Raw genomic sequence first — 12,978 nt, forward strand, 5'->3', positions numbered from 1 at the left:
TATCCACGTGTAAAAGAAAAATATGAGGGTAAAAGAAAGAAATAGGGGTTGTATTTCTCTGACAGTGTGTCTGCACACTGTTTGCTCTGGATATAGTGGAGAAACTGATGAGGGTTTGACCTGGTATTCATTCCTCCACCTCCACCTCCACCACAAACAAGTTAGTGGGTCAAACAATTATCTGCCTATAGGCTAATGGCACAGCATACAGTATAGTACTGTAATGTGCTGCTTCAATGCTGCTATCAGAAGAACAATTTACCTGAAGGACGCCATCTCTCGTGCTGGAATAACCAGCAGCTTGGCTGGGTTCGTCAGAGCAAGTGAGAGGTAAGTGGATGAGAAGCCTTCATGTGGTTCTTAATGTGTTGGAAAAGTAGCATTTTGCTTGATGTTAGGTTTGATGCAGTCACACTGAGATAAAAAAAAATCCTTAATGTTAACTTTTTAGAAACAAAAGTACAAGAAAAGTTGAGGTTCAATGGGTAATAAAACTTTTCTTTTTTTTCCCCTGACTGAGGTTTATTCTGTAACTTGACCAGACAGAGTGCAGACAGGAGGTGACGGACTGATCAGAAAAGATGGTGGCCTCCTGCGGCAGCTCTCTTGACCGAGGCTCCAGCAGTAAATTAAGTTAGCCAGCTAGTTCTCATGTGATGTGATAAGGCTGCCTTTTCAATTCCGTATGTGCCTGCACTTACTTTTGGTTGTGGATTTTGCAAGACAGCTTCGGACAGCGAGGGTTCCAAGAGTGGCTGGTGAGTTTTCTTCCTCCAGTTGATTTTCAGAGAATGAACAACGCTGCTGTCAAGTACATATTTGGAGACTTTTCATTTCCCCAGTAATCCTCAGTAACTAGTTTGCAGAGAGCCACAGCGGTACAAATATTTCTCTGTGGGCGCTAGATGACCGAGCCACTGGCACAGTGGGAAAGTCAGTGTTGAACACACATTATACCAAAATACAGAAAACTATAATGTAGCATTTGGCACACTTGAACAGGGTAAATACAGTAGCTGCTTAGATGACTTTGGAAATATACTGTGTAGAAATATATCACCAGATATTTCATAAACCTGCAGGGCTGCTGCCAGAGATTTTGGATCCCATGACAGAATCTAATTACATTATAATTCTATAATAATAATTATAATATAAGAAAATACAAACAATACTGGGCCTCCATAGATCACTAATAGTTGTATGCATGTAGTTGTATACATGTATATAGTACATAGTGTATTCTGTATATATCTGAGGAACTACCTCATGTAATTAGATGGCATTATCATTGGTTGAAAGTAGCGTACTGCAATGTATTGACAGGACTTGGATTATTATCCAGGGAAAATCTCACTTTGGATTAAAATGACTAACTACTACCTTAAATAGATAATAATACTAATTGTTATTATTATAATTATTATTATTAACTGCAACATTTTTTTTGAATGACCTCTGGTCTGGCAGAATAAGAGGAGCGTTTAACTTTCACTCCGTGGACTGGGCTGCTCTGGGTAAAGCGATCTGGCTACTATCAAAGCAATACTGCTCACTTTGTTCTCCTTCAGCTGACTGCTGGGCAGGATGATAAAGGAGTGATGGTGGACTGGAGCTGCATCAGTATTAAATTTCAGCTAAATAAACAAAATGTATTGACTGTAATCATTTTGTGAGTTGCTAATATAGAGGTATAGAGTGTATTTAAGCAAAATCAAACCATTTTATTATTTGTATTTATTGTACTGTACATACTAGCTTGCTTCTTAAACATTAAGCCTGGGTATTAGTGACAAAATGCTAGCGTGGCTGTGCAGGCTTTCATGGCCACTTGCCTTTCTTGGAGAAAAAATCACAATGCATTGTTGACATTGAAATGGAACATAAAAGATTTTTGTGATCTCAACTATTGTCAGTGGTTTGGCACAGTCATGTGTGCTCTTTTTCCCACTGACAGATCTACCCACACCCTGGGAAACCTAATACTACTGTTACCTAGACTCCAGGACTGAGAAAACATGTCCCGAATGGGGTGTTCACCTTACCAGCCTGAGTTTCATTACTTGGTCGTATCTTTTTTTCCCATGGAAGTTCACAGCTCCTAAAGCAAACATCATGCTGATATAGTTGCTCAACCCTCCAACCACGTGCTGCAGCCATAAAAGTTAAACTATGCCATGTTGTTGACCTGTGTTTATGATACTGCAGTTTTCACAAAGCAGAAATGTGGCTCACATGTTTGTAATAGCTATGCATAGCTGCCAGGCAGTAGTTTCAACAATATAACTAATGTGAGGCCGAGGGAGAATAAAGCAGCCATTGATCAGAGACCAAGCAGCCTGAGGAGAGGGTGGTTTTTTTTGGGATTGAAGACCAAACTCTGCTGCTTTCACGTAACAAGCTGTAGTTTGTCTGCAGGAGCTCTTTTCCTCTTCGTCACTCCGTTTATCAGGGCGTCAGCATTTGACAGGACACTATGTGATAACTCCAGCAGAGTGTGCACGTTACCTCGACAGCTGGTAGAATCTGCTACAAACACTGTCTGATGTGGGGATGTCTGCTTTGGACTTTGGTCAGCTGTGTGTATGAAGGCGTTTTCCTCATACTTACAAGAGGTCAAGGAATGCAAGCAGAACAATGGGCAGCATGCATGGGCGTCAAGGGCACTCTTAGTTGTTTTAATGTCTTCCGGCATGACAGCCGTATGTCAGCACTTCAAAACTTGACGATTTCAGCTTCTCGGTGGCGTGATGTATCTTATATACACTATTCAAGGTAAGCACTGAGATTTCTTTGGTGGTCTTAGTCCAGCTACTGTCCTCATGTCTGGCTGCTCATTTACCTGCACAGAGTAGAAGAAGGCTCAATGTAACAAAACTTTCTTTTTTGTGTGTGTGTTTCTCTGTGTATTATCATTTGAAACTTTTAATTATTATTCAAGGCTCTGGTAATTGAGAGGGTCAACATGGGTTCATGGTATCACACTGGACGCAAAAGCTTTATTGATCCTACCATAGGTCTGTCTGCTTGTTGTTTTTCATCTCACCGCACTGACGCTCAGATGTCTGCATTTACTCTGCTAGGGGTTTTAATTCAAGCGGTTAATGGACATTATGCTGCAAAGGGAGGAAATAGATGACTCTGTGTTGAAGGTTGTTCATGTAAGCCCACATCTACCCATGAAAAGTTAATGTACAGTCTGCTAAAGTGAGCAGTTTGTTGCACAAAATCTGATGTTGTTTGAAACATGAACCTAATCCAGACTGCTGGGTTGAGTCAGTCAGTCAGTCAGTTTGCCCAATGCTGATTGTTTATGACCAGATACCTGCAAAACTAATGGCATTACGTCAGCTTCAGCTGTAATTTCTGTTTACTACTCATAGTGTCTGCACGCGAACACACTCAAACGAAAATGATGAACGTGGTAAACAAGATTCCTGCTAAACATCAGCATCGTCACAGAGTTGGCTGGCACGGCTAACACAACACCAGGCTCTCTAGGTGAAAGGTTCGAGTTGTGTTTCACCTCCCTGATGTAGTTCGGCGTGGTTAGGAAGTTTGCTCTGTTGCATCTGTAACTAACCCCACACACAGCGACGTCACAGTGCCCTGGAGTACACCTGTGCATCCCTGCAGCAAGGTTAAAGGTTAAAGTTAAGACTTTCTGGGAGTGTTAAGGTGCTATTTGATTTCATGTGGGATCTGTGTGGGATATCACTGTGCAAAAATCCTTCCTGGTGGGCTTAACAGCGTGTGATAGAGTGTAACTCTGCTCACCACAGGCTCTCACTTTAAAATATGAGACTCTGGACCACCTTGCTGAATAAATCAATGATCTATTTCTGTATTAATACGACCCATGTGGTCTTTAATTGTTGCAAATGAACCTAACTTAATTTGGTTAATTGCTGCCGTAATGTCTTCATGTATTAGTGTAACTGCTTCTGTTTAACATAATGGTGATTATGGGGTACAGTGGACGGCTCTGTGCTTTGTGTTAAAGTAATGCCTTTTCTTTTTACCAGCACCAAGATATTAAATAAGACACATGAGCAGTAGTCAGTGTTTCTCTGTCTCTTCTCCCTGTAGTGACCTCAGACTGCAATGATGAAATAAGAGAGGCAGGCGGGGTGGCAGGCAAAGTTAATCATTTTTCAGTGTTATATCATTGTCATGTAAGGTTTGGTCAGTTGTCTTCCTGCTAGCATTGGACACACAGCCTGAACTCGAGTAAGTCTGCCCACAGAACAGCAGGAGTTTGGTTAACCTGGCTGACACTCATTCTTCTTTAGACGTGCTGGTATTTTCTTACACATTGTTCACATCGGATTTGTGTGTCTATTTTGTGTGTTGTGTTGTGGTCTCTTGTAACTTAAGGCTCTAGTTACAACCGGCTTGCTTTTTCAAACATTCTTTGAGAACTGAATGAAATGACAAAATGATTGTATATTGTTTGCGTTGTTTGTAATTCATGTACAAGTAATGCACAGTAATCAGGACTATTAACTCTAACTCGAAGTCTAAGGCATTAATAAGTGCTTTAATGATGCATCAAGAGACAATAAGCTACGAATCACCATCTAGTAGACATATACAACTACAACCTGCTGGCTAGCGTTTAATGATAAGCATTTAGTTTATTGTCCTCTAGTGGAATTATGATCGCATCATTTTATCATTTTACTAGTTTCTTTTATCCAGATTAATGATTATGCTTCACATGACTGACTTGTGTTTGGACTTAAGTGGAGGGTGATGCTTTTATCAAATTAACAGACCGTGCCGTTGAAGGATTACCCCAACGGAAATCTCCTTATTCAGTCTTGAAGAGGCTTGAAAAGCGGCTCTGAGAAGTTGAAAAGTGGCACCCTAATAATTGCTCAAAAGACAGATTTCCAGTGGGGTATTTCTTCAAGAAGGCAACAAAAGTCACTGCAGGTGACCCGCTGCGCTATTTGAGAACTATGGCGTCATGCACTCACTGTTGTCTTGTTAGAATGGTTCATTACACTGACTTTTGTTTGCTGCTTCTCTGAGGTTGGAAGTGAGCAGAGCGTCCTCTGGTATGCGTTGACATCGTAATTAAAACATTGACGCAAACATCTTTAAAATAACACCAGAGGCATAGACAGAGATGAGAGGGAGGTGTCTTTACCCAGGTTTCCTCTGCATGTTAGACAAACAGAAAGACGGCTGACTCGGCTACAGCAATCTGCTCCAGACTGCAAATACAGTCACAGTGAAGGTCAAATCCAGTAGGTTAAATCAACTTTCGTGCAAAACCATATTCTCAGACTAAATCATGGGTTTTGTCTCATGCCTCATCAAATGCTTACAGGACTGGATTTTGATTTCAGGTTTTCAGCTGCGTGGTTGGTTCAGTTGTCATGCACAAAGGTTGTCGTATTGTAGTTTTACCTTGGGTTAAGATTTCTGAGGTCAATAATGGTCTACACTAAATGTGTTGACAATGGAGCCTCCATAGGGAGGACAAACTGTTGAAGATGAACTATGAGTTTTTTTAATGTATGGAAACTGTTGACTGATTTAGCTGTGGCTCCTCAGAAGTCTGAGCTGCAAAATCTGTGAAAGCTTTAGATATACGCCCTGAAATAAAAACAATCCAGTCTGGAATAAATTTAACAGCTTCAGCATCCAGATTGTTAATGGGAGTTACTGACTCGAAGTCAAACAGCGATCAAATAGTGAAATAGTGATTTATTTGAGTGATTGCACTATGGGAAGCTTAGACTACAACTATTAGTCACGCGTCTCCACAGCTGTGGTTTTTAATTCTGCTCCCCAGAGTCCTGCTGGTTTTCATTGTAGTCATCCAATCAGGGGCTCATTTACATTCTGGAAGCCGGCTGAAGGCGATTAAATGTTTTTAACTGTGTGGTAAGAGAGGGAATCAGTAGAGCTACCGGTCACTGACTCCCATCAGTTATGTGTATTTTATGTGTCACTTTTTGTTTAGTAGCTTTAAGCCCTAAACCACCAGTTTAAACTTTTCACAAATGGCATCAAAACAAACTTCTAGCTTTAAATACATCCCACAGTCCAATGCCCTGCACCAACTGTGTTTGGTAAAAATGAGGCAGAGGGAATACAATTACACTTATTTAGAGACACCAGATTTCATACAACTTCTGCTTTTTTATGATGTTGTCTGCTGTCCAGGATCTCTGAGTGTTACTTCTCTTATAACCACTAGGTGTCAGACTCAGGCTTGTAATGTGGTTTGCAGACTCAGGCTTTTTGAACACCACTGTGGAGTCCTGTACTGTGAGGAAGTACAAATCCAGACCATTGTTTCTTACTGTAAAAACCCAATGCTTCAAACTGTAGTCATGGTTCTGCTGGTAGAGTTTAATGACGGGCAAAGCTTTTTGCACGTTAGAACTGATTTGACTTTGTTACATTTGTCTTATGGGTAAATCCTAAACTTGTGACCAACTTCTGATCTATAATCCTGTGCGTTCTTGCACTGTCGTCTGTATTGCATGTCAGCACATTGAAGCACTGTCGTTTCCTTTTCAGCAGATGTTTCACCCTATAGTAAATTCCACTTCCCCCTCTTTGTTGTGAAAGGCCTCTCTTCTTCCTCCGGGTATTCTATATGAGCTACATATCTAACATTAGATGACCTTCTCATTTAAGGGTGCTGAAACGTTAACATGGACAAACCACTGAAGGACGGCCCGGCTGACCACGAGATGAGTGACTCCAGGAAGAACTCTGGGAAGGTTAGTGTCATTAAGTTACTGAAAACAGTGCTGCCAAGTGCATATTTTGTGACTTTAAAGCTGCCAAACGGTGACATCTTTGTGATGTATGAAATTTGACTGGTCTGACATCTTGACAGTCCTGTCCTCCAGGACTATGTAGGTCTAGGTCACGCCTGCGTGACGTTATTGTTATTTCCCGGTTATGTTACACATTAACAGGTATGATGATGATAGGTATGGAAAGGACGCATTTGTGAGGATACTACACGTCAGAAAATATGTACATGACCTTTGTCATTTACACGCAACACAACTTCCTGCACTGTTATCCAAAATCCTGCAGTTGGTTTGTGAGGCGTTGACCTGCTGCTGAAACAGAGGCCCTCTCCACTGCCTGAATCTGTGCTAAAATCACATCAAAATTAAATTTAAGCGATAATAAAAACCTGCACTGATGACTTAAGAAATTTAGCACCTTTGATATATGCTTCAAAGATGACTGACTAATGTTCAGTAAAATGAAAATAAAGAGAAACGTTCATTCCTGGTCATCTTTAAACATTTTAATTTGCATGTAGAATGACCTGTTTGCACATGTGTCCACATAGAAAATATCACCAGTCTGAAATATATACTGATACAGATATTTATTGTATTATTCATTAGTGTTTATAATTGTTCATGAAGTGTGATCTGCACACCACCCACTTGATGCCATTTCCTCACTTATAGTGGCTTGATAAACCTCAGTGTTATCTTAGATATAGCCGGAAATGCCGCTTTCATTGCTCACTAATAAACCACTCCTCAAAGATACCACTGCTGGCTGGTTTCTAATCTTGCAAAGTGTGATCCTGACCTGCGAGTTTGAGCCACAGGTTTGAGGTGGTCCCAACGGAGCAAGGTCCCATCCGAGAACTGTCCATATAGCATCATCAGTTCAGATGCTGCCGCGTCTTACTGGCCACACAAATGAGCCGACTCAGCAACAACAACAAAGCATTAATGTTTGTCTAGGTGTGTATGCACATGGGTGTTACCCAGTAACTCAATAAATCAACCAATAAAACGTTTTTTTTTGCTTTTCTGCTTATGTTTATAGTGAAAACACACATTTTCAGATGATTATAGCTCATATGTGTAGAAATTGAATAGAAATAGAAATTGTAGAATGTAAAATGTAGAAATTTCTGCAGTATCATCTGATCAGAAATATGAGACAGAGAGAGACACTTCTTTGCTTTAGCAGATTACACCCTGTGCTCATCATTATGAGGTCTTATCCTTAACTCTGCCTTCATCTTCTCCTCCTCTGGCCTCAGCTCCAACCCACCGTCCTCCCTGTTCTATCTCCACCGCCAACTCCTTCTCTAATCTCTTATTCTGATGTTCTGGATTATGTAGCTGTGCCTCCAGGCTGTTGCTCTGTCTGTGTGTGGTACAAAACTTATTTGTCCTTCACTTGACTGTGTTTGAGACACACGCAGGAGAGTGTTTATTGCCTCGAGACTGGACCCAGATCTTCTTCAGAGGGGTTGTTCATCATTCAGGATTACAGTCCTAAAAAAGCTTCAGGAATTCAAACTCTCCAAACTCTTTCTGACACCACGATCAAGTTAAATCTGCACATTGAATCTTTTACTTTGCTTAAAAATGAGAGAAAATATGTGAACTCATCAGCAGTAATATGACAATACTAAGAGTCTGCAGCCATGCTAGCGGCTCCGTCAGGCTGCACATACTTTCAGATAAATGTTCTCAATGGTAACTAACTAGCATTGCTGATTTGAAACAGGTAGAATGATCGCCATGGTCACCATCTCACTTACATGAGCTAATAACTACAAAACTCAGAATACAGCAGAGACTGATGGAATGCCATTAGCTATGCAGGTATTTGTCCAAAACCAAAGAACTGGAAAAATTAGGAAAGTGAAGGGAAAAGTGATGGAACACCAAAGTGATAATCATTAATCCAGTGGGGGACATGAAATGTCAACCTGCTGCCGGTGCCTGAGGGAAGGTCAGGGGATAACAGATGTCAGCAGAATTCATCCTCTTGAGATCACGAATGTATGAAATTTATATGACAATACAATAGTTTGTTTGCTAAAATAAAATGTAAACAGAGGAACCGGACTGACATTGCCAACCCTTGGCTAGAATAACTAAAAATCTATAAAAACATTCTCAGATTAACCACCTGATTTACATCCTAAAATCTGGATGACAGTCACAGTTAAAAATCTGTAAAAAGCTCAAACTATGAGTTTTAATTGCAATTAACATTGTACTCTCTCTTTTAATGAACTGCTGTGGGTCCTCACACTTTTAGTCTTGTTCTGATTTATTTTTGTACCTGTACAACCTGTTTAGAGCGTCCTTCATTTAAAACTAATAACCTTTGTTTTTGAAATTCCATCCATTCTTTCTAAATGAAAACATTCTGTCGAAATGACTCCTTAGCTTTTAAACTTTTGTGATTAAAGCTACAGTATATTGTTCATACAGCTCAGCTCTTACTCCTTTCATTTACAAACCTTATATAACAGCTGCCTCATTTTGCACCGGTTTGCAACAGAGCATGCACCGAACGAACTTTCCACTGTGTAGTTACTAACTGTTGTTTAAACTGTGACACAATCAAGGGCAGAGTGAAGGGAGTAACTCAGTTTCCTGGCCTGGACATCTGGACCACTATCAAACGTCCTTGGCTGAACCACCTTGGTTTTAGTTCAAGCTAGAAATCGATCAGCAACAGTGAGATTGTCTGATACAAGGCCTCTAACATGTTCATATTTGTATGAACCCTGTATATGTGCTCTCTCGTTAGCAGCCAGTCACAGCCTGCCTGTTGAGTGCAGCCTTCTTCGGCGCCCTGGGCTCATCTTTCATTTACGGCTACAACCTCTCCGTGGTCAACGCCCCCGCTTCGGTGAGTCAGATCATTAAGTCGTCTTGTAGGTGTCCCTGTGGAGGACCATCAGTGAGTTCTCTGAAGGATGCTTAGCAATTTCCAGCAGTGCTAACAGCCTTTACATCCACATTCAACAGAAACCAGTGAACCGAATGTGAAACTAAAAAAATATACCTCAGTTCTATTAAACACATACAAAACATAGAACCTGAGTTTCTTGTCAGTGGTAAATGGCCTATTGCCGGAGAGTTAACTATCCTGAGTGTGACCCTCTCATCTTTACGTGATGGGCCCACCCAATTCTAACACATTGTTGTTCAATATGACTTTCATTGCACATATATGTACCAACAGAGAACTTTTGATCTAAAATGTTGCATTATAACCACTTCACAAAGCTGTTTTTTATATTATTTTGAACACAGTTGATTCTGGGGTTTTGGTTCATTGCATTTTTCTTTAGTCTCAGGGGAAGAGGGAAATGTAATTAGTGTATATGTGTTTACCTGGTAGACATTGTTCATCCAGGGCCTCCATTCAGATAAAGAAAAAAGGACACCAGCTGGACAATTACAGCATGCTTATTTAGCACGGTTTGGAAAACTAGACATTTTCATGGTCTGTAAATCCTTTTTGACTGGTGAAACTGAAATGCAATTTTCAAAAGCTTTTATGTACCGGTCCAGTGCCACTTTTGGATGAGACACAGCATTTTCCAAGGTCATACTTTTCAATCTGGTCTTCTGTTTGTTTAGAGGTAATTAGATGCCCCACAGTTCATTTCATTAGCATTCAAACTTTTCAAGCCTCAGCTCTGCAGTTGCCAACACATGCACAGGCGAAGTTATAGGAAAATGGCGAAAATGGATTTTTAGCTTTCAGTGAAAGACATATAATAAACCTCAATTATGGTACTGATTCTGTCTGAAGTTCTGATTGGTGCAGTCATTTGAGTGTAAACACAAGCAGTAACGCAATAAAATACAAAAGAGTAGAAGTATCATAAATATTCTGATGTGATACGTCCGAGTTAAGCTTTCTTCAAACATCTTAATGGTCAGTTCATTATTTAGGGAATTTGGAAATTTTGTGTTATGTATTTGTTTCTTTCCAAGCCTCTGAAAACATGGTTTCATGGTTGAGAATTATTAAATCTTTATAACCTGTTTCAGCTCGTTGTGTAGTTGTCTGGACTTACTCTCTTAGTTCCGCGTCCCTGCTCTCACACTGCAGCAGAAAAGCAGGTAAAAGGCAGATACTTCTCTAGGGAGTTGACGGAGACCAAAGACAGAGCTAAAAGAGAGTTGCTCATGCATGTTATCGCCACAGGGGCTGGGGGGGTCATGTCCCCCCAAATCATATCAAACATGGAAATGTGTCCCCCCCAAATATTTGTACCTTGAACAACATCAGTTTCCCAGCAAAAAGCAGAAAGAAAGCCAATTTGTTTCCCTCAATATTCAGAGTTAAACCGACTCCAAAATGCACTGAATCTGCTTCATTCACAGAAAACCACTGCGTCTTGTTTGAGTTCATGTCAACAGCAGCTGTGAACACAGCAGCAGTGGAACTTAACGTGGAGCATGCTGCAGAGAGCAGTAAAGCCTCAGTTTGCATGGCTTTAGCATGCAGCAGAGGTGCGCACACAGCTCCAACATCACAAAACAACCGTCATATATTTAGCTTCTTTCACTGATTTAAAGTTTTGCATCTATAGCATAATCTACTGAAATCTCCATCTAAATACAGCTATAAATATGACCCAGGCAGTGTTAAAGGACCAAAAAAAATAAAAAATTTAAAAAAAAGGTTGAAGAACAAAAGGGGAGCTGGAATAACCAAAGCTGAATCCAAACAAGCGAACAGGCAGGCAAAAACTGCTGGAGGAAAAAAACAAAAAACAAAAATACAAATTACCAAATTAATGACAAAGTGGTATGGCACATGTAGGAAAGAAATGCAGGACAAGGGAACAAAACTGAAAGAGGGAAAACACACTAAATACACAAGAGGGAAGACTAACGAGGGACAGGTGAAACTAATACACACTCTCAAGGTTGAAAAGAAAGGCAGGAGATAAAAACACATAAGGAGTAAGTCTTTCAACATAAAACAGGGAAAAAGAAAATAATAAATCTAAAACCCAGCACCATGATAGGCTGGACTGAAACGTGTGAGATTAACGCCTGAATTGTACAGTAATGCCTTTCAGGTGATTCTGCAGAAACATCAGTAGTGTTTTTCTGTTGGTTGTCCACAGCTGGCTGTGTGTCAGATTCTTTCCTTTGAGTTTATTAACTGCAGCACCACACAGCAGCTGAAACGATAAGCTGGTCTTTGAATTCAGAGTGGCGTGTGCATTTACCCACAAGGCACAGCAGCAGCTTTGGGCAGGATCTGACGCAGATCCACACAGGTCAGCTGCTCGCTCAGATTCCTGGTTATACAGAGGAACTTAAAGATGATATGTGATTACGTTCACAACTTCTTTCTGCTGCCCCCAAGTGGCCAAAAAAGTAACTGCAGGTTTTAAGGATTTAATAACATTAGAAATTAATTCAGCTAATTGGCTTCATCAGGACTGTGTGAGTGTGGTTTGATATCATTTTATTGCGAGTGGCCTGGTAACATAAGCAAACAACCCCTCAGCTGTCACCATATTCTGATTGAAATGGTAATCCTGACTGCTGCAGAGATGCATACACACATACAGTCCATACATCACCTTTTTGAACTAAGTCCTGCCCACTTCATATCCATGAGAAAACCCCAGCTGAAATCAGAAAACAGAGAACTCCCTCATGTGATATAACTGAGGCTGCTCTAACTTTGGAAGAGAAAAGTGCCTTCATATAGGACCCCATGGCTCATAATAAGAAGCTGATTGAGAAATGTTGTTTTCAGGGCCTTTAAGTTTGGCATTTTGCCACTTCAACTGTCTCACAGCCAAGTAAAAGCATAAAGAATGGGGGTTGTCAGGGTTCCCAGGCCGAGTCAAACTGGGGTTATTGCTACAAGATAAGTGTCTTGGACCATTTCTCCAGGATAGCCTAATACTTTTTAACCTAATTTGACATACTGGCATGAAAATGAAGGGAGGAAAGTGAAACAGATGGGGTCGCTGAAGCCTCTAAACCTTTAAATGCCAGGCAAGAGGATAACCAGGAAAACATTTGATTCACTGTGCTACCCTGTGTCTTTGTTTTGTGTTTCCACAGTAACATCTACTGTACAGAAGTAGAACAGTCTTTGACTCACAGTTTGCATGAAGAAACTGAATTACGCACATGTTAAAAAAAAGCAAAAACGTTCCCATTCCTTCACTGAAGTCAT

The 12,978-nt window shown here is 40.5% G+C and overlaps 1 protein-coding gene across 2 annotated transcripts in view; it reads left to right on the forward strand.

The window, feature by feature from the left end:
• Positions 1-2,725: 2,725 nt before the first annotated feature.
• Positions 2,726-12,978, forward strand: part of slc2a9l2 (solute carrier family 2 member 9, like 2) — a 94,879-nt gene continuing 84,626 nt past the window's right edge. Inside the window, exons 1-3 of one of the 2 annotated variants that reach the window (XM_041955272.1) lie at positions 2,726-2,775; positions 6,661-6,746; positions 9,562-9,663. In XM_041955272.1, the coding sequence (XP_041811206.1) occupies positions 6,678-6,746; positions 9,562-9,663 (171 nt within the window). In that variant the 5' untranslated portion in view covers positions 2,726-2,775; positions 6,661-6,677. Of the gene's footprint in view, positions 2,776-6,660; positions 6,747-9,561; positions 9,664-12,978 lie in introns of those variants that run through there. The other variant, XM_041955279.1, reaches the window with a different exon arrangement.

This window comes from Chelmon rostratus, chromosome 2 (assembly GCF_017976325.1).
Source record: "Chelmon rostratus isolate fCheRos1 chromosome 2, fCheRos1.pri, whole genome shotgun sequence".
NCBI lineage: Eukaryota > Metazoa > Chordata > Actinopteri > Chaetodontiformes > Chaetodontidae > Chelmon > Chelmon rostratus.